At 46.7% G+C, this 20,972-nt stretch overlaps 2 protein-coding genes across 2 annotated transcripts in view; one reads left to right on the top strand and one right to left on the bottom strand.

The window, feature by feature from the left end:
• Positions 1–9,316, bottom strand: part of ARFRP1 (ADP ribosylation factor related protein 1) — a 22,072-nt gene extending 12,756 nt beyond the window's left edge. Inside the window, exons 1-5 of the mRNA XM_015824077.1 lie at positions 9,207–9,316; positions 4,161–4,260; positions 3,035–3,122; positions 2,143–2,225; positions 318–399 (exon numbers count right to left, since the gene is read on the bottom strand). Of these exons, the coding sequence (XP_015679563.1) occupies positions 318–399; positions 2,143–2,225; positions 3,035–3,122; positions 4,161–4,253 (346 nt within the window). The 5' untranslated portion in view covers positions 4,254–4,260; positions 9,207–9,316. The remainder of the gene's footprint in view (positions 1–317; positions 400–2,142; positions 2,226–3,034; positions 3,123–4,160; positions 4,261–9,206) is intronic.
• A 2,645-nt stretch (positions 9,317–11,961) lies between these two features.
• Positions 11,962–20,972, top strand: part of ZGPAT (zinc finger CCCH-type and G-patch domain containing) — a 10,498-nt gene continuing 1,487 nt past the window's right edge. Inside the window, exons 1-4 of the mRNA XM_015824075.2 lie at positions 11,962–12,702; positions 15,941–16,099; positions 18,236–18,367; positions 19,375–19,792. Coding sequence (XP_015679561.1) covers positions 12,084–12,702; positions 15,941–16,099; positions 18,236–18,367; positions 19,375–19,792 — 1,328 coding nt within the window. The 5' untranslated portion in view covers positions 11,962–12,083. The remainder of the gene's footprint in view (positions 12,703–15,940; positions 16,100–18,235; positions 18,368–19,374; positions 19,793–20,972) is intronic.

Below are 20,972 nucleotides of genomic sequence, written 5' to 3'. Positions count from 1 at the left end.
GGCTTTCATGCCTAAGGCGGGACTAGAACTCACCGTCTCCTGGTGATTGGCCCAAAGTCACCCAGCCGGCTTTCATGCCTAAGGCGGGACTAGAACTCACTGCCTCCTTGTTCCTAGGCCAACATCTTAACCATTACACCAAACTGGCTGTTGGCAATTTCTGCAATGGAATTCCCTCGTTGCAGGGAGGAAAACAGTAACTCCTGAAGACATGTCCAACCTCCAAGATCTGGATTTAATGCTTGCTGTTGTTTTCTCTGCTAGCAAAGGCACATCCATGCTCTCTCTCTTACACACACACACACACACACACTTACCAAAAGCTCGCTTGGATTCCGACAGCCTCTCCTCATCGGTGGAGTCGATTATATAAATGATACCATGGGACTCTGCGTAATACTGAGGCCACATAAAAAGCAAAACAAACTGGAGTCGGTTAAGGGAGCTTTAAGCTTTCACACGTTACGTCGCAACCCTTCAGAACGTCTTCGATGTTCCTTCTGGACTTTGCTTCCATTATTACGTTTTATTCTTTAATGCAAATCTACATTAAAGCATGCCTTATGATTAAAACCCTAAAGTAATACCATAAACAATAAAAAATGTTAAACGTTGAAAATTAAACGTTTCAAAAGTAGGGTTCTTGTTTATTCTTTTAATGTTATGTGTGGTATTTTAATGGTATGAGTGTAAGTTGCCTAGAATGATCTCGGCAAGCTGCGTAGCATAGTCAGACGAAAGAGAGACAGAGAGAGAAAGAAAAAGAAAGAAAGAAAGAAAGAAACAGAGAGACAGATTCAAAGAAAGAATAGAGCCATCAACATTCAAGATAACTTAGAACTGGGGTGTCCAATCTTCACAACTTTTAACACCTGCAGCCTTCAACTCCCAGAATTCCGCAGCTAGCATGGGGAATTCTGGGAATTGAAGTCCATAAGTCTTAAAGTTGCCAGGGTTGGACCCCCTGGCCTTTTAGAAGATATTCCCTACTTACAAAAACCTCTAATACTAAAATATTGTGAGATCAGCACTCCAGTCATTACCCATATGGAATTAACCACTGAAATATGTCAAGAAACCAAAGAAGGAACAGTAAAATTAATCAAACTAGAGCTGGAAGGGACCTGGGAGGTCTTCTAGTCCAACCCCCTGCTCAAGCAGGAGACCCTGTACCATTTCAAACATCTACTAATAACTTAGTTAGACATATTAATTTATTAACACAGTTCATATCTAACTGAGCTATGCCAACATATCTGGAGAGTATCTCAATAGCTAACGGACTGGAAAGAGTCAACATTTCAACACCCCCAAAGGAAACTGTACACAGGTTGGTGCTCAACATACAATCGGTTGTTTAGTGGCCATTTGAATTTCTAACAGTCCTACCTGGATTTGGATTCAAACTTCCAACGGTTCTGCCCCCTCACATTGCGGTCACGTGACTGAACACTAGCGGCGCAGCAACTGGGTCACATTTACCACCCCTTGCAGCGTCCAACAGTCACATGAGAATGTTTTTATAATGATGATGATGATGATGATGATAATAATAATAATAATAATAATAATAAAGTTGGAAGGGACCTTGGAGGTCATCTAGTCCAACCCCCTCATCAGGCAGGAAACCCTATACCATTTCAGACAGATGGCTGTCCAGTCTCTTCTTGAAAACTTCCAGTGTTGGAGCATTCACCACTTCTGGAGGCAGGTGGTTCCACTGGTTAATTGTTCTAACTGTCAGGAAGTTTCTCCTTAGTTCTACGTTGCTTCTCTCTTTGGTTAGTTTCCACCCGTTGCTTCTTGTCCTGCCTTCAGGCGCTTTGGAGAATAGCTTGACCCCCTCTTCTTTGGGGCAGCCCCTGAGAGATTGGAACGCTGCTATCATGTCTCCCCTCGTCCTTCTCTTCGTTAAACTAGACGTACCCAATTCCAGCAGCCGTTCCTTCTATGTTTTAGTCTCCAGTCCCCTAATCATCTTTGTTGCTCTTCTCTGTACTCTTTCTAGAGTCTCAACATCTTTTTTACATCGTGGTTTATGAAACTGATATTTACGTCCGGTTTCATCAAAATGGCGTCCATAATCCACCACTGATTTGTTTAAGGACCGTATAGTTCTGTAGTCGTATCTCTCCACCTTACCTTGTCCCAAAGAGATTGAAGCTCTTCCTGTCCCCCTAGGTCCCAAAACATCAGCCGAGCTTTCCCGACGTCTATGGTGCCAACTAGGAGATATAAGCAGGACAATTCAGTGCGCACGTGTTTTTTTTCTGCATTACGACTATTCCTCCTCCTCCTCTCCATAAATCTCACTCCCTTCCAGCACTGATGATGTTACCTAGTTGGGTCATGAAACGTCTGCAAGAAAACAACCAAGCTCAGAGAGCACCAAGGATCCCACAGTCCTATTCCTCCTACTACTACTACTGATGATGTTCCCTAGTTTGGTAATTAAATGTCTGCAAGAAAACAACCCAGTTGATTTGGACCTCACAATCCTATTCCTCCTCCTCCTCTCCACAAACCCCACTCCCCTCTAGTACCGATGATGTTACCTAGTTTGGTAATGAAACGTCTGCAAGAAAACAACCCAGCTCAGAGAGCACCAAGGGCCCCACAGTCCTATTCCTCCTCCTCCTCCTCCTCCTCTTCCTCTTCCTCCTCCTCCTCCTCCTCCCACTGATGATGTTTCCTAGTTTGGTAATGAAACGTCTGCAAGAAAACAACCCAGTTGTTTAGGACCTCACAGTCCTATTCCTCCTCCTCCTCTCCACAAACTCCCCTCCCCTCTAGCACTGATGATGTTCCTTAGTTTGGTAATGAAACGTCTGCAAGACAACAGCCCAGCTCAGAGAGCACCAAGGACCCCACAGTTGAGAGAGATTCCCCCTCAATATGAATGCATATTGACTGGGTTACATTTTTGTCTCCTCAGCATCTGTTGGGTGACCACCTCAGCTTTGTGTAATGCCAATCCGTGGCAAATGTTCGGTTGTCACTAACTCGCCTTCGCCCACAATCGGGATCAACTTACTGTTCAAACCGACAGTGGTTGTGATTTTAGATAAACTCATCCCTTTGTAGGTCTTGTTGAATCTCGTTTTCGTCTGTTCAAGAAAGGTCTGGAGGAAGAAAAAAAAAGAAAGAAAAGGAAAAAAGCAAAACTCAAATTGTTTGTATTTGTTGACTGCTGGGGAACCGAGAAAAAAAAAACAACTGCAAATTCAGGATCTTGAGATTAAGCAAAAAGGAATCTTGTCGTCTCAGAACAATTTATTAATAATAATAAATTGTTAAATAATAAATTGTTAAATTAAGAATAATTTAATAACCATTTAATAATAATAATAGTAGTAGTAGTAGTAGTAGTAGTAGTAGTAGTAGTAGTAATAATGAATAATTATAAAGAATTGGAGAAGATAACAAAATACAAAGACCTACAAATAGAAATAGAAAGACTGTGGCAAAGGCAAGCAAGGGTAGTACCAATAGTAATAGGCGCCTTGGATGCAATCCCAAAACAACTGGAGCACCACTTGAACACCATCATCGGCATTGACAAATTCACCATTAGTCAATTGCAAAAGGCAGCCTTACTAGGAACTGCTTCCATCCTGCGACGAGATCTGTAATACTATCAAACATCCACATCTGCCTATCCCAGGTCCTGGGTAAGGACTCGATAGGTAGACAAAAATGTGAAATCTAGTCTGAACATCTGGCTGACTGTGCAATGATCTATAATAATAATAAAAGTTGGAAGGGACCTTGGTGGTCATCTAGTCCAACCCCCTACTCAGGCAGGAAACCCTATACCAGGAGTAGGCAACCTTGGCTCTTTTATGACTTGTGGACTTCAACTCCCAGAATTCCTGAGCCAGCATGGCTCAGCATGGCAACCTCTCCATTTCCCCTCAGCATGGCTGGCTCAGGAATTCTGGGAGTTGAAGTCCACGAGTCATAAAAGAGCCAAGGTTGCCTACCCCTGCCCTATACTGTTTCAGACAAATGAATGTCCAATCTCTTCTTAAAAACCTCCAGTGTTGGAGCATTCACAGCTTCTGCAGGAGTTATGACTAGGAATAAACCAACACAAGCACGGTGAAGGGGAGGAACCCGGGAGATTTTTCCCATTTCTACGAACAAGCCTAGATACACACCGTTTTTCCAGCATTGTCCAATCCCAGGATTAAGATGCAGTATTCATCTCGCCGGAACATATACTTGTAAAGCCCGGAAAGCAGTGTGTACATTGTGCTCCTGTAAACAAAGACGACAAAAAATTTGGTCAGCCAAAAGATCTTTGTTTTCCCCCCTGATACTGCTTCCTGATCCAAACCTAGGCAAAAATTTCCCTCGTAAATGAAAAGAAACGGAGACTTATCGGAGATTCACCAAATGATGGGGTGGTTATTTTCCCAAGACTTTCTAAAATAAGGGAACTGTGTGAGCAGAGTAAGGTGTTACTTTTATATTTATTTATTTGTATCCCAGCTTCAACCACATCTAAGGTGCCTAAGGTGGGACTAGAATTCACCATGTCCTGGTGACTGGCTGAAAGTCACTCAGTCGGCTTTCGTGTCTAAGGCAGAACTAGAACTCACCGTCTCCTGGTGATTGGCCCAAAGTCACCCAGCTGGCTTTCATGTCTAAGGAGGGACTAGAATTCACTGTCTCCTGGTGATTGACCAAAAGTCACTCTAGTGGCTTTCATGCCTAAGGCGGGACTAGAACTCACAGTCTCCTGGTGATTGGCCCAAAGTCACCCTACTGGCTTTCATGTCTAAGGCAGGACTAGAACTCACAGTCTCCTGGTGATTGGTCCAAAGTCACCCTACTGGCTTTCATGCCTAAGGTGGGACTAGAACTCACCATCTCCTGGTGATTGGCCCAAAGTCACCCAGCTGGCTTTCATGCCTAAGGTGGGACTAGAACTCACATTCTCCCACTTTCTGTTGCCTTTCTTGGTCTAGGCCAGTGATGGCAAACCTTTTAGAGACCAAGTGCCCAAACTGCAACCCAAAACCCACTTATGCATCGTCGGGTGCCGGGTGGGTGTGGCCCATTGGTTGGATGTGGCCCATTGGGTGGGCGTAGCTGTGGTGGTAACGGTAGACCGGGTAGGACTAAAAAGTTCAATCAGTCAATTCCAACTTTGCAAGATCTTTTTTTTTCCCGTGAGAAGTTGAAATTGACTGATTGATTGAACCTTTTTTTTTTTTGCACATGACAGCAGAGGCCTAAAGCGAAAAGGTTTTATAAAACCCAGCTGAAGACCTAGGACTGGGGCGACGGCGCGCGTGCCCACAGAGAGGGCCCTGAGTGCCGCCTCTGGCACCCGTGCCATAGGTTCGCCACCACTGGTCTAGGCCCAAAGTGATTATACAGGTGTTATAACTGACAACTCATAGCTTACAAAGGTAGTAAAATTGGGTGCCTCTCACTTAACAACTGTCTTGCTCTGCAAACGGAAATTCTGTTCTCAACTGCAGTCATAAATGGAGGACTGCCTGTAATCTCTTCTGTAATTTTAGAGACCTACCTTTAACACACTGGAAAAATTGGTAGTAAAACCAATTCTACGTGGCTGTCAAGGAAACTGCATGGACACTTCCGCTAAGTGTGAAGTGCAAACTTGAGGGAGACGTTATGTGCATAAAACCAGAGTACCGTACACATGATCGAAGCATGTACAACAGGTGGCAGCAGCTACCAGTTTTCAACTGGCCTTGAAAAACTAAGTATTGGCCCAGATCAGCAGGAGAGAACCATCACAAAAGATACAGTATTTGTATATTATTGAATTATTGACCAACTCAGCCGCCACATTGCTTTTCAAATATTTAAATGTAAAATTAGAAAATTAATTAAAAAAAAATTCAAGAAAAAAGAAAAACCCAAGGCTAGAATTTCCCTCGCAAAGCAGACTTAGCAGAAGTAACACAATTGTTGCCTCACTGCTCAGAAAACAACAATGAATGGATCCGGCAGTCATCAGCAGTTGAGCTAAATTGCAAATACTTCAGGGTTACAACCAGCCTACCATTTTAATCCCTCAGCATGTAGCTAATCACTCGGTTCATCATCGTCTTTCTCACTCTTTAGGGTGCGGAAAACCACAACGGCACCCTAACGAGGAAGAAAAGGTCCCATGGCAGGTGGTGTGGTTTTCCTATTGTGTAGCAGGCATCACCTACACAGTATATATCTTCTAAACCAGAAGATGTGGCTTCTTTTGTAGATGTGGCATCTGAACACAGCCCACGTTGTTTTGTCGAGATGGGGGGGGGGAAAGGGGGAATTATATTTATTTCAAAGTCTTTTTTCCCCCCTCTATGTCTGGAAAGCGAAACGCTACCGGCGTTCGTTCAGGTTCGTCACTGCTCAGATGCTCGTTGACTTTCAGCTTCTACTATGATTAAAAAACAAACGCTGTATTTGTTTGGGGGAAAGTGTTTAGGCTGCCTTTAAAGATAAGAGATGGCTTACGTGAGCCATAAAGTATAAATGTGTAGGGTATGGCAGGGGTCCCCAACCCCCGGTCTGTGGACCGGGACCGGTCCGCACAAACAAGCAAAGCCCCATCCGTGGGATGCAGGCAGCATACAAAACCATGCACCCTGTGGTCCACGGAAAAACCTTTCTCCACAGAACCGGTTCCTGGTGCCCAAAAGGATGGGTACCTCTGATCTAGAACCCTTAAAAGAGGGTTTTACGGAGAAGCTGCAATTTTTGACACTTTTTAAATGGCTTCTGGCATTTGCTTAACAACTATTGTTGTAGTTGTTGTTAATTGCGAAGCCGTGTCCGACCCATCACGACCCCATGGACCACGTTCCTCCAGGCCTTCCTGTCCTCTACCATCTTCTGGAGTCCATTGAAGCTCACGCCTACTGCTTCAGTGACTCCATCCAGCCACCTCATTCTCTGTTGTCCCCTTCTTCTCTTGCCCTCCATCTTTCCCAGCATCAGGCTCTTCTCTGGTGAGTCCTTCCTTCTCATTAGGTGGCCAAAGTACTTGAGTTTCAACTTCAGGATCTGGCCTTCTAAAGAGCAGACGGGGTTGATCTCCTCTAGGACTGACCGGTTGGATCGCCTTGCAGTCCAGGGGACTCGCAGGAGTCTTCTCCAGCACCAGAGTTCAAAGGCCTCCATTCTTTGGCGCTCAGCCTTTCTTATGGTCCAACTTTCACAGCCATGCATTGCAACTGGGAAAACCACGGCCTTGGCTATACGTACTTTTGTTGGCAGCGTGATGTCTCTGCTTTTTCATATGCTGTCTAGATTTGCCATAGCTTTCCTCCCCAGGAGCAAGCGTCTTTTAATTTCTTGGCTGCAGTCCCCATCTGCGGTGATCTTGGAGCCCAGGAAGATAAAATCTGTCACTACCTCCATTTCTTCCCCATCTATTTGCCAGGAATTGAGCATTCGCTTAATGACTGCTGCCAAAAGAAAGGGTTATTAAAATTAGGCGTGGACGTGTGATGACCTGCTTACTGACCATGACAATTTACAACTATGATTCCAGAGTGAATTACAGCTGAGGACTATCTGTGTTTTGCCTGCTTTCTTAGGGTTTGCACTACTCCAATTGTATACTGGTCAGAGTTGGTTTTCAAACAAAATGGTAAACTAATATAATTAAAATACAACTGAAAGGCAGAATCAACAGCTTCCAACCCACGATGCTAGAACACTACAAACAGGCCTTTTTTTACCATCCATTTGAAGGCTGAACTCTAGATAGCTTAAAGTTGCGAAGCTGGTCTACACAGTCATCAGAGCGCGAAAGAGCCACCTTTTACTGTTTTTTTAAGATGGGCTCCAAGATCACCGCAGATGGGGACTGCAGCCAAGACATTAAAAGACGCTTGCTCCTGGGGAGGAAAGCTATGGCAAATCTAGACAGCATACTAAAAAGCAGAGACATCACCCTGCCAACAAAAGTACGTATAGCCAAGGCCGTGGTTTTCCCAGTTGCAATGCATGGCTGTGAAAGTTGGACCATAAGAAAGGCTGAGCGCCAAAGAATGGAGGCCTTTGAACTCTGGTGCTGGAGAAGACTCCTGCGAGTCCCCTGGACTGCAAGGCGATCAAACCGGTCAGTCCTAGAGAAGATCAACCCTGACAGCTCTTTAGAAGGCCAGATCCTGAAGTTGAAACTCAAGTACTTTGGCCACCTAAGGAGAAGGAAGGACTCCCTGGAGAAGAGCCTGATGCTGGGAAAGATGGAGGGCAAGAGAAGAATGGGACGACAGAGAAGGAGGTGGCTGGAGGGAGTCACTGAAGCAGGAGGCGTGAGCTTCAATGGACTCCAGAAGATGGTAGAGGACAGGAAGGCCTGGAGGAACGTGGTCCATGGGGTCACAATGAGTCGGACATGACTTCGCAACTAACAACAACAAGATGGATTTATAAGTGTTACAAAGCATACATAAGACTTTAATAAACTAATTTTGTTTGCATAATGCATTATTCCTTTTTTTTTTAGTTGCAGTTTCTCAAGAGGCTAGCAAATAATGGTGTCTGTGCATGGGGGGAAAGCCTGACCTACTGAAATGTAGGCCCTGCAAAAATGAAAAAAAGATATTTTTTCTTTCTTTCAGTGGCTGGGAGAGGGGAAGCTGGGCTAGGCTGAATTTGGAGCCTGAATCCTTCCAGCTTCCTTTAGAAAAGGCCATATCACTCCACGGATTAGGGTACCAGGCAGGCACCCCCCCATACCAAGACAAAGAGAGCTCCTGAGCATGTGAAGAGTATTTTACATTTATATCCTATCTTTGAGGCAGCATAAATAGAAATCTCTCCCCCGACATTCGTACTTCAACAAAGCGGCTACACAATAGTGGGAGAACCAAGAGATCATCTATTCTAAAGAAAGGGGGGGAAGGTTACCTCCCTCCATAAATATTTGGATGGGAGACCACCAGGAGATCCCACTGGAAGGGAAACACAAAACATTAGCCCAGCTGGATATATCCTGCTATTATCGTTATCGTTTATGTAAATGTATGGGTTGCCCAACGTCTGCTGGGAAGTGTCAAGTGGGCCCCTGAGCATGCACAGAGTTCCTTTGCCCGAGGAACCTCAACAAGCCGCCTCTGGGTCCAACCCACCCAGATGACTTCCCCACCGGCGCGATGGGGATTGTAGTCCCGCTTTCCCCTTCGCTGTCCCCGAGGCGGTCGGCGCTGGAAGAGACTTACCGGGCACTTTACAAAAGGGGGGCGAATTCGGTTAACGGCTCCTACTCGCCGCCTTCCTTATGGGCTTCTTCCTCAGTCTGCCCTGCTCGTGCCCAGGGGTAGCCTGGGAAATGGAGTCTCCGTCCCCGCCGGCGACGGCCTCCCCCTGCCTGTAAAGGACCACGATCCCCATGAGCCTTTGCGCCACCACGCCGCGCCCTCTCCCGCGTCGCCGGGCAGGAACCATAGACAGGGAAAGGACAGAAGAGGGAGGCGGAGCCATTTCCGGTCGGCTTCGCCGGACACGAACCATAGACAAGGAAGGGGGGGGAAAGAGAAAGAGGAGGAGCCATTTCCGGTCGGCTTCGCCGGACACGAACCATAGACAAAGGAGGAAAGAGCAAGAGGGACCATTTCCGGTCGGCTTCGCCGGAGAGGAACCATGGACAAGGAAGAAAAGAAGAGGGAGGCGGAGCCATTTCCGGTCGGCTTCTTTCTATGGTCATGGAAGCCTCTATAGAAGACCGGAAGCGGAGGCGGATTCAAGGGGGGGGGAACCATCATGGCGGTCGTCGGGTGCTAAAAAGGGGAAAAGCTGGCCGTCGTTGGGGCGGGGAGGTCGTGCTGGTGAATCGCTTTCCGTCGCTTGGGTGGCGCGCGAGAGCTTTCGCAAGTCTCCAGTCGGTCCCCGTCCAGAAGCCCGGGACTACAACGCCAATTGTCCTCCATCCTAGTGGACCCATATGGCTGTGGATGATGGGAGATGAGTCCAGTGCTTTCGGTGGGGCTGAGACTTCCCTCTTTCTGGTCTGAGTTAACTGCAAACGAAAGGTCTAGCTTGGAAGGAGGCATCTTCCTAACTGCTCGCAAATCCTTCCCACCCACCCCTTTTTGGGGGGGCTGGAGCTTTTCCGGTTGAATTTCTGCCTGACTCAGAAGCCCAAGCTCCCTGCCCAGAAGAATAAAAGAAAAAAAAACCATCTATTTTTTTTCTCCGTGCACAGAGACAAGTTGGAGTTGCCACTTTTTTTTTACTGCCTTTGCTCCTGTGCTATTAACAGCAGCCGCTTAAAAATAAGAATATGCTTTTTAATCCCTTCATATCAGGAATTATTTCACTGGCTGTTCATTAAAAGGCGCACCAGTAGCAGAAGAAGAAGGGTGGGAAATTATACCTTGGTTGCAGTTTTTAATCGACACTATTTGGATTTTCTTGTTCTTTTTTTTTTTTTTTTAAAAATGTATTTTATTAGATTTTATATGGGTAGGGAAAAGGTAGGGTCGGTGCGGGTACAGGAAAATTGGGATAAAGGGGACAGGGTGTGGATAACTACAGTAAATACGTAATCCAGCGAACAAGCTGTCGTCCGGGTCTTCATATTAAGTATTATTGTTTATATAATACTAGACATTTATAAGAATAAATCGGTATAGTTACAACTGACATTTGGTAAAACACTAATATTCCTTTAAATAATTAACATAGTTGATAACAGCTATTTCCAATCATCAACCTTAATACTTAATATAATAAAACTCTAAAATCTCTTCTTCTAACGTGTTTCAACCCACTGATAAAATTTTCCCCAGGTTTTATAAAAGATTGAATCTTGTTTCTCCTTCATCTCTAACGTTAATCTGTCCATTTCTGCACAATCTTAGGATTTTCAAAATTATAATCTCGTCTGATGGTAGGTTCTCATTTTTCCAAAATTGGGCAAATACTACTCTTGCAGCTGTTAATACATGTAATATTAAATAATCATTTTCTTTGCCATAGTTAGGTCTTAATATACCTAACAGGAACAGTTCCGGTTTAAATTCTATCTGGATTTTCATCATCTTTTCTAACCATCTGTGAATCTTAGACCAATATTTTTTTACAATAGAACATGTCCACCAGGCATGATAATAAGTACCTGGTTTTTGCTTACATTTCCAACATGTATCCGATAAATTTTTAAACATTTTCGCTAAGTGAACTGGTGTCATATGCCATCTATAAAACATTTTATATAAGTTTTCTTTGTATGTTACTGCTTTAGTAAGTTTAATATTTTTCTGACAAAAAAAGGCTACTGGATTTTCTAACTTGGTTTTCCTTTGAAATGTTGATCCTTCTTTCCTAAAAAGACATTTCAGGTCTTTTGTTCCCCTTATGACAGGATTCATAACACGGGGGGCACATTTTACTGCAAATTTCCTGCCTCTTTAAGAAGACAGAATAAATACCTTGGTGCTTTTCAGATGTTGTCTTCATAATTTTTCGATACAGGTAGTCCTCGACTTACAGCCTTTTTTTAGTGACCGCTTGAATTTAAACAGCACTGAAAAAAATGACTCGGGAGCAGGTTTCACAATTACGACCATTGCAGCATCCTCATGGCCAGGTGATCAAAATTTGGGTGCTTGCAACTGGCATGTACTTATGACAGTTGCACTGTCCTGGAGTCATGGGATATCATTTCTAACCTTCCCAGCTGGCTTCCGACAAGCAAAGTCAATGGGGGAAGCCAGGTTTGCTGACAAACTACATGATATACTTAAGAAATGTGACAAAAGAGGTAAAGTGGGGCGCAACCCACTTAGCAACTGCCTTGCTCTGCAAGGGAAATGTTGAGCTCAATTGTGGTCGTAAGTTGAGAACTACCTGTAATACTGCTTTGTAACCGACTCAAGGTCTTAGATGCCATCGTACAGCATGTTTGAAGCTTTTACTGAAAAGTAGTGTAAACATAAAATTATCTGTGTTTCTTGCAGTGAGATAAGCTTGGATGTAAAAAAACCAACACCAACCATGAACTAAAGTGTGCAGTCCTTATTGTTGGATAAATATTGTATTTCTTGGTTACCTGTTAAGCTGAAAATGAACTGAATTCTCCAAGAAGGAGCCCAGCCATGGATGAGGAGAGCTTGGAAACAGCCATTCAGACTTACAATGCTCAGTTGGAGCAAGTGGACCTGGCTTTAGGGGCTGGGCTGGACCCAACACAACAGGCTGATCTAATCCAGCTGCAGGCTGATTTAAGGCAGCTGATCGAACTGACCGAAGCCAGCCTCCTGTCTGTGAAAAAAAGCAAGCTTTGCTCAAGTTTAGACACAGAGGTGCTTTCCACGCCTTCATCCGCTCATCCTCAACAGAGCCCTGGAGAAGCTGGCCGTCCAAACACCGATGACGAATACGCTGCTTTTAAGGAAGCCATTGCACAAATAGACGGAGAGGATGGTCCATTCAGAACTCGGGAGGACAGAGATGGAACGGGTGATGAAGAGGAAGAACAGGAGGAAGAAGAGGAGGAGGAGGAAGAAGAAGAAGAAATAGCTAGTGGAATGAAAGTGAAAGCTCCTTACTACAGTTCCTGGGGAACCTTGGAGTATCACAATGCTATGATCGTAGGTAGTGAGTGCTTGGAAGATGGAGGGCCCGGAGTTAGGGTGCTCTACCTCTACCCAACTCACAAGTCTTTAAAGCCGTGCCCCTTTTTCCTGGATGACAAGTGTCGATTTAAAGAGAATTGCCGGTAAGTAGATCAACTGGTAAGGGGTGGGATTCCTGATATATGCAAGAGGCATTTGTCTCGTTATGCAGGCGACGTCCTGTGGGAACAATCTATATCAGGGGTCTTCAATCGTGGCCCTTTTATGATTTGTAGACGTCAACTCCCAGAATTCCTCAGCCAGCGTTACTGGCTGAGGAATTCTGGGAGTTGAAGTCCACAAGTCATAAAAGGGCCACGTTTGAAGACCCCAGATCTTTTTGATGAGACTACTGTTCTACTATTTTGCTGCTTGGGACATCGCTCTACAAGTTGTCCTCAATTTGGCCACGTGATCAAAATTCAGACATTTGGCAACCGACACGTACCGTGTTTCCCCGAAAAATAAGACCCACTCATGCTCTTGTCACTTCCCGCCTGGACTACTGTAATGCTCTCTACATGGGGCTCCCCTTGAGGAGCACCCGGAGGCTCCAGCTAGTTCAAAATGCGGCCGCGCGGGCGGTGTTGGGAGGGACTCGTCGCTCCCATGTAACACCGCTGCTGCGCGAGCTGCATTGGCTGCCTGTGGCCTTCCGGGTGCGCTTCAAGGTGTTGACCATCATCTTTAAAGCGCTCCATGGCATCGGACCTGGATACCTTCGAGACCGCCTCCTGCCACAGATTACCCCCCACCGACCTGTACGCTCCCACAGAGTGGGTCTCCTCAGGGTGCCGTCAGCCAGACAGTGCCGGCTGGCGACCCCAAGGGGGAGGGCCTTCTCTGTGGGAGCACCCACCCTCTGGAACGAACTGCCCCCAGAGATCAGGGTGATCCCTGATCTCCCTTCCTTCCNTCTGGGAGTTGAAGTCCACGAGTCATAAAAGAGCCAAGGTTGCCTACCCCTGTCCTAGGATGCCACTGAAGGACCCAATGTTGGGTTTAGACCAGGGGTAGGCAACCTTGGCTCTTTTATGACTCATGGACTTCAACTCCCAGAATTCCTGAGCCAGCCATGCTGAGGGGAAAGGGAAAAGTTTCCAAGCTGAGCCATGCTGGCTCAGGAATTCTGGGAGTTGAAGTCCACGAGCCATAAGAGAGCCAAGGTGGCCTACCCCTGCCCTATGGGTTTCATTGTATGAAGAGCCTTGGACACTGGCAGCCGCACCTGGGACAGATAGAACTCTGGCCTAGAATTGGCTACTCTTAATCAGAATAGAGGTGGGAGGGACCTTGGAGGTCTTCTAGTCCAACCCCCACCTCAAGAAGAAGATCCTATACCATTTCAGACAAATAGCTGTCCAGTCTCTTCTTTAAAATCTCCAGTGATGAAGCACCTACAATGTCTGGTGGCAAGCTGTTCCACTGGTTAATTGTCCTCACTGTTAGGAAGTTTCTCCTTAATTCTAGGCTGCCTCTCTCCTTGATTCTCTCCTTGATCGCATCCATATTTGGTTGCTTATTTCCTCTTTTAATAAAATCCAAAGGTGGTCTGCCCAGAGATAACATTTTTTTTCTAGCTTTGCTGCCATATTCCAAGTTTGCTCGCTTTTTTTTTTTTTTTAAAGTTTCCTTGGCTCACTGATTTAGAAGCTTTCGGAGACCTGAAGCGGCCCATTCTTGGCTGTCCTTTTAACTCAGGGTTTCCCAATCTCGGCAATTTTAAGACTTTTAAGATCCCAGAATTCCCCAGCTAGCCAATCACCTGGAGAGTTTGAGTTCTAGTCCTGCCTTAGGCCTGAACATCAGCTGGGTGGCTTTGGGCTAATCACTCTCTCTCAGCCCAATACACTTTGCAGGTTGTTTGTTGTGGGGGAAATAGGAGAAGGAAGTATTGGGTACAGGTACAGGTACAGGTACAAGTACAGGAATAGAATAGAATAGAATAGAATAGAAACAGGAAGAAGATGGAATAGAATGGAAATAGAATAGAATAGAATAGAATAGACAGATTGCAGAATAGAAATAGAAATATGGAATGGAATGGAATAGAATAGAATAGAATGGAAGGAACCTTGGAGGTCTTCTAGTCCAGCCCCCTGCTCAAGCAGGACAAGCTACATCATTTCAGATAGGTCAGTGGTTCTCAACCTTTTTAATGCCGCAACCCCAACCGGTTGTAAGTCGAGGACTAAACCGGTCGTAAGTTGAGGACTAAACCGGTCGTAAGTTGAGGACTACCCAACCGGTCGTAAGTCAAGGACTTTCCCTGCCCGGGAGCGCCACGCATGCGTGGTTCCGCCCCCTGCGCTGGCCGAGGCGTAGCTGGCAAGCGGCAGAGACGGAGCCGGCCGACCACCAGCTGGCCCAGCTCAAGGGAGGTAAGGCACCCGCCGGAAAAGGGGAAAAAAAATGGCGGACAAAAAAAATGGCAGACAAAAAAAATGGCGGACAGCCTTGCTTGGCGACCCCCGTGAAATGGTCGATCGACCCCAAATGGGGTCCCGACCCACAGGTTGAGAACCACTGAGATAGGTGATTGTCCAGTCTCTTCTTAAAAACCTCCAGTGATGGAGTGCCCATGATTTCTGGTGACAAGCTGTTCCACTGGTTGATTATCCTCACTGTCAGGAAGTTTCTCCTTAATTCCAGGTTGCTTCTCTCCTTGATTAGTTTCCATCCATTGTTTCTCGTCCTTCCCTCTGGTGCTTTGGTGAACAACCTGGCCCCCTCTTCTTTGCGGCAGCCCCTCAGATACTGGAACGCTGCTATCATGTCTCTCCTTTTTTTCTTTTCTTCAGACTAGTCAAACCCAGATCCCGCAGCCGTTCTTCGTATGTTTTAGTCTCCAGGCCTTTGATCATCCTAGTTGCTCTTCTCTGAACTTTTTCCAAACTCTCAACATCATTTTTGTGATATGGTGACCAAAATTGGCTGTAGTATTCCAGGTGTGGTCTCACTAGGACTTTATAAAGCGGTCCTAATACTTTGCGTAACTCATCGTTAATTGATTCCGGGCGGCATTGTGAAAACCGAAAACAATGAGTACCAAAATATATTTTTTCCCCCATAAGGAATAACGTAGTGAGTCACAAGGCAGCCAAAAACCGACAAATTCTAGTTTGTGTGCCGAGTACCAAACAAACAATGAGTCCCAGGACAAAAAGTATCAAATTCAATGAGTTTCGAAGGAGTTGAGTCACCAGGTACTCGTGTGTGTGTGTGTGTGTGTGTGTGTGTGTGTATACATACATATACACATACCACCTTGAGTGATTTATAGCGATAATTAAGGCGGAAGGTAAATAAAATGAATAATCTCAATTCTCCTTTCTCAGACATTGACAGCGGTTACTACACGGTGAAATTTGACTCGCTGCTCCTGAAGGAGGCGGTGGTGGAAGGGGACGGTGTCATCCCTCCACTCCGTAGTGAGGAGACCTCTTCTTCCTCAGAGTCCGAAGGTGATGAGTTGGATAGTGCTGGGTATGCTAAAGGTAAAAGATACTCCAACTTTTTTTTACTTTTCCAGTGCCCTGTAGTTACTGCACGTACAGTAGTGGCCAAAATTGTGGAATCCTTTTGGGAAAAGTGTATTTTTGAGGTTTGATGGCTAATAACACCACTTTTTGGGGGGAATAGTATGTATTTTAATATATAGTTACCTTTCTATTGAATTAGCTCTTGTATTACATTGTTTCAAACAAGTTAATAGACATGACATAAGATACATTTCGATATCGGTTTATTGATCTTTTTCCTTCGTGTTGAACGAATCCGACTAGAGTCCATCGTAAGGAAGTAGGCTAACATCGGTTACTCGCACTCACAAATCTCTCGGTTACAGGTGTCATCTTGTTTTGGCAATGAGCCAATCAGATCACAGCAGGATCCAGTTATTGATGTCATGTATTGAAGCTGAGAGGAGGACATTTGTCAGTGTGTTATGTGATGGCTATCAATCTGGTTGGGGTTTTTTGTGTTCTTTCGTTGAGTGAGCTTGCAAAACATCATAAAATTAAAGTCATGGTGCAAAGAGTTGACTGGTCGCCCAGAAAGCGATGTAAAATAGTATTATTAAGTGAACAAGGCTACAGTGATAAAGAAATCAGAAGAAAAATGGGTGGAAACTTAACCAAAGGTGGCATTTCTACTGTACACTTTTCTCAAAAGGTTTCCACAATTTTGGCCACGACTGTATTTTGCTCCTAATCAGCTGCTTCGACCTTCCAAATCCCCCTTTGGCCACCCTACAGGGAGTCCTCGGCTTACGACCACAGTTGAGCCCAACATTTCCATTGCTAAGCAAGGCAGTCGCTAACTGAGTTGTGCCCCATTTGTTAAATGAACCCCTGCAGTTGTTAAGTTAGCAACACAGGTATAAAGCGAACCTGGCTTTCCCCCATTGACTTTGCTTGTCAGAAGGGGGATCACATGAGCCCCCCAGGATTCTGCGACCGTCATAAATACGAATCAGCTGCCAAGCGGCCGAATTTTGATCACGTGACCACGGGAGAATGCTGCAATGGTCGTAAGTGGGGAAAAACGGCCATAAGTCATTTTTTTCTGTGCCGTGGAAATTCGAACTGTCACTAAGCGAATTGTTATAAGTCAAGGACTGCCTGTGCTGCATTCTAAACTGCCATCGGAGCTCTAAAAAGGTGGCTTGAGTTTTGTCTTCAGAGGAAGGGCACCAGATCCCTTGGGACGTGGGGCCCGAAGGCTGACCTCCTCTGTTCATGCACAGAGGGCTTTTTTAGGGTCTGAAACAGAGAACTTGCAAATGGGCTGTTTGTTTAAACAGGTCACTCATTCAAACAATCAAACAGTAAGCAACAGCCTGATCAAGGGACCGCCGAGAACACTCCCACCCACATTGACAGGGCCAGCCACTTATACATAAACAGAGAGCAGACCCCCACTCCCTTCTAGCCCTGATGATGTTACCTAGTTGGGTCATGCAACGTCTGCAAGAAAACCACCAAGCTCAGAGAGCACCAAGGACCCCACAGTTCTCCTCCTCCTCTCCACAAACCGCACTCGCTTCTAGCACTGATTACTTCAACACCCACAATTCCCCAGCCGGCATCCTTTAAGATGGGTGGACTTCAACTCCCAGAAGTCCCCAGTCATCAGGCTTTAAGATGGGTGGACTTCAACACCCAGAATTCCCCAGCTGGCATCCTTTACGATGGGTGGATTTCAACTCCCAGAAGTCCCCAGCCAGTCATGCTTTAAGTTGAGTGGACTTCAACTCCCAGAATTCCTCAACCCGCATGCTTTAAGATGGGTGGAAATCAACGCCCAGAATTCCCCAGCCAGCATCCTTTGAGATGGGTGGAAATCAACTCCCAGAATTCCCCAGCCAGCATCTTTTAAGATGGATGGACTTCAACTGCCACAATTCCCCAGCCAGCATGCTTTAAGATGGGTGGATTTCAACTCCCAGAATTCCCCAGCCAGCATCCTTTAAGATGGGTGGATTTCAACTCCCAGAATTCCCCAGCCAGCAGGCTTTAAGATGGGTGAAAATCAATGCCCAGAATTCCCCAGCCAACATCTTTTAAGATGGGTGGACTTCAACTCCCAGAATGCCGCTTTCCGCCTCTAATCTCTCTCCCACCTGTCTCCAGTCGTTGAATGCAGCATCACGGAGAACGGAGAAGGGACCTCCACTTGCCTTTCGTCCTTCGGCAGCTGGGAAGCCCACACCCGGGGCATTGGCTCCAAGCTTATGGCTCAGATGGGTTACGAGCTTGGTAAAGGTAAGTGTGGGTCTGGGGGGGGGAGAGAAACAAGGTGTGCACCCCCAAGGAGGCTCTTCCCCCCCAATGGATGCCTCAGCTGTGATTCTTCTTGCACACATGCACCCTTAATAATAATAATAATAATAATAAAGTTGGAAGGGACCTTGGAGGTCATCTAGTCCAACCCCCTGCTCAGGCAGGAAACCCTATACCATTTCGGACAAATGGCTGTCCAGTCTCTTCTCAAAAACTTCCAGTGTTGGAGCATTCACCGCTTCTGGAGGCAGGTTGTTCCACTGGTTAATTGTTCTAACTGTCAGGAAGTTTCTCCTTAGTTCCAGGTTGCTTCTCTCCTTGATTGGTTTCCATCCGTTGCTTCTTGTCCTGCCTTCAGGCGCTTTGGAGAAGAGCTTGACTCCCTCTTCTTTGGGGCAGCCCCTGAGATACTGGAACACTGCTATCATGTCCCCCCTCACCCTTCTCTTCATTAAACTAGACTAGTGATGGCGAACCTTGTAGAGACCGAGTGCCCAAACTGCAACCCAAAACCCACTTATGCTTTGTTGGGTGCCGGGTGGGCGTGGCCCATTGGGTGGGTGTGGCCCATTAGGTGGGCGTGGCTGCAGTGATAACAGCAGACTGGGTGGGACTAAAAAGTTCAATCAATTCCAACTTTGCAAGATCTTTTTTTTTCCCCGCGAGAAGTTGAAATTGACTGATTGATTGAACCTTTTTTTTTTTTTTGCACACGGCGTCGGAGGCCTAAAGCGAAAAGGATTTATAAAACCCAGCTGAAGGCCTAGGACTGGGGCAACGATGCGCGTGCCCACAGAGAGGGCTCTGAGTGCCGCCTCTGGCACCCATGCCATAGGTTCGCCACCACTGAACTAGACCTACCCAATTCCAGCAACCGTTCCTCATATGCTTTAGCCTCCAGTCCCCTGATCATCTTTGTTGCTCTTCTCTGCACTCTTTCTAGAGTCTCAACATCTTTTTTTATCTTGTCTTGCCTCTTTCCCTTGCAGGTCTGGGCAAAAATTCCGAGGGTAGGGTTGAGCCCGTATTGGCCGTCGTCCTCCCCAAGGGGAAATCGCTGGACCAGTGCGCGGAGATCCTGCAGAAGAAGAGGGAGGGCAAGTCGGATCCATCCAAGGCCAGGAAACGGAGGCCGAAAGGAAAGAACGCGGTCCGCCTCCGGCAGCAGAACCCGAAGCCGCGTAACGTCTTCGATTTTCTGAACGAGAAGCTTCAGGGCCAGGAGGCTGGCGGGCAGCCGGAAGGGACGCTTCCCCCCCTGGAGAGGAGCAGCAAAGAGCTCTACCACGCCAGCAAGACCACCAAGAAGGCGCTCAGCGTCCGCCTCTTCCAGACCGTGGAAAAAATCGATCAGACCCAGAGGGACATACGGGGGATCCGCGAGGCCTTGGCGCGCAACGTCGGGCGGTAAGGGGAGCGCCTCCGTCGGCGGGAGAGGGCTCGTCCGGCCGGCGTGCTCTTCTCCGCTGATCCTGCCGGGGAGGGGGGGAGAATTAACACCCGTCTCCCGGGTCTTCCCACTTAGGCCAGGCAAGCGAGCAGGAGTCCGTGGTCGGGAGAGCCATACCACGGCTGGTGGCGGTGGCCGCTCACGTCTCTGCCTTTAAAAAAGGCCCTTAGCCAGGTCGGATCCGGGTCCAGAGGTTGGATTCGCCCGACCTGCGGACTCTGCTTGCCGCTCGCCTGGATGGAGGTTTTTGTAGGTTAGCCGGTTTGTGATTTGGTATATTGTGCATACTGGAGAGTGAAGCTAATTTGGTCAGCAGGTGGTGTGAAATGAGGGAGGGAGGGGAGGGGACAGGGAAGGAGAGGAAAGGAAAGGAAAGGAAAGGAGAAGAGAAAGAAGGAGTGGAGGGAGGGAGGGAAGGAGGAAAGGAAAGGGAAAGGAGAAAGGAAAGGAGTAAGAAGTAGGGAAGAGAGGGGAGGAAGGGATGGGATGGAAAGAAGGAGATGGAGGGAAGGAAAGGAAGGAAGGGAAAGAGATGGAGGGAAGGAAGGAGAAGGAAGGGAGGAGAGAGGAAAGGAAAGGAGTAAGGAGGGAAGGGAAGGGAGGGAGGGAGGGAAGGAAGAAGGGATGGGATGGGATGGGATGGAAAGAAGGAAGGAAATAGATGGAAGGGAGGGAAGGAAGGAGGATGGGATGGGATGGAAAGAAGGAAGAAAGATGGAAAGAAGGGAAGGAAAGGAAAGGAAAGATAGAAGAGAGGGAGGGAAGGAAGGGATGGGATGGAAAGAAGGAGATGGAGGGAAGGAAGGAAAGGAAAGATGGAGCGAAGGAATGGGAAGGTTGGGAGGGAGGAAGGGAAGAAGGAAAAGAAAGGAAAGGAGTAAGAAGGAGGGGAGACGGAAGGAGGAAGGAATGGGGTGGAAAGAAGGAAGGAGATGAAGGGAAGGAGGGAAGGAAGGAAGGGAAAGATGGAGGGAAGGAAGGAGAAGGAAGGGGGGAGAGGAAACGAAAGGAGTAAGAAGTAGTGAAGAGAGGGAAGAAAGAAGGGATGGGATGGAAAGAAGGAAGGATTGGAAGGAAGGGAAAGAAGGGGGAGGGAGGGAAGGAAGAAGGGATGAGACGGAAAGAAGGAAGGAGATG

The sequence above is a fragment of the Protobothrops mucrosquamatus genome, unplaced genomic scaffold (assembly GCF_001527695.2).
Source record: "Protobothrops mucrosquamatus isolate PMUCROS unplaced genomic scaffold, P.Mucros_1.0 scaffold2102, whole genome shotgun sequence".
NCBI lineage: Eukaryota > Metazoa > Chordata > Lepidosauria > Squamata > Viperidae > Protobothrops > Protobothrops mucrosquamatus.
This window is presented reverse-complemented; position numbering and strand designations above follow the sequence as displayed.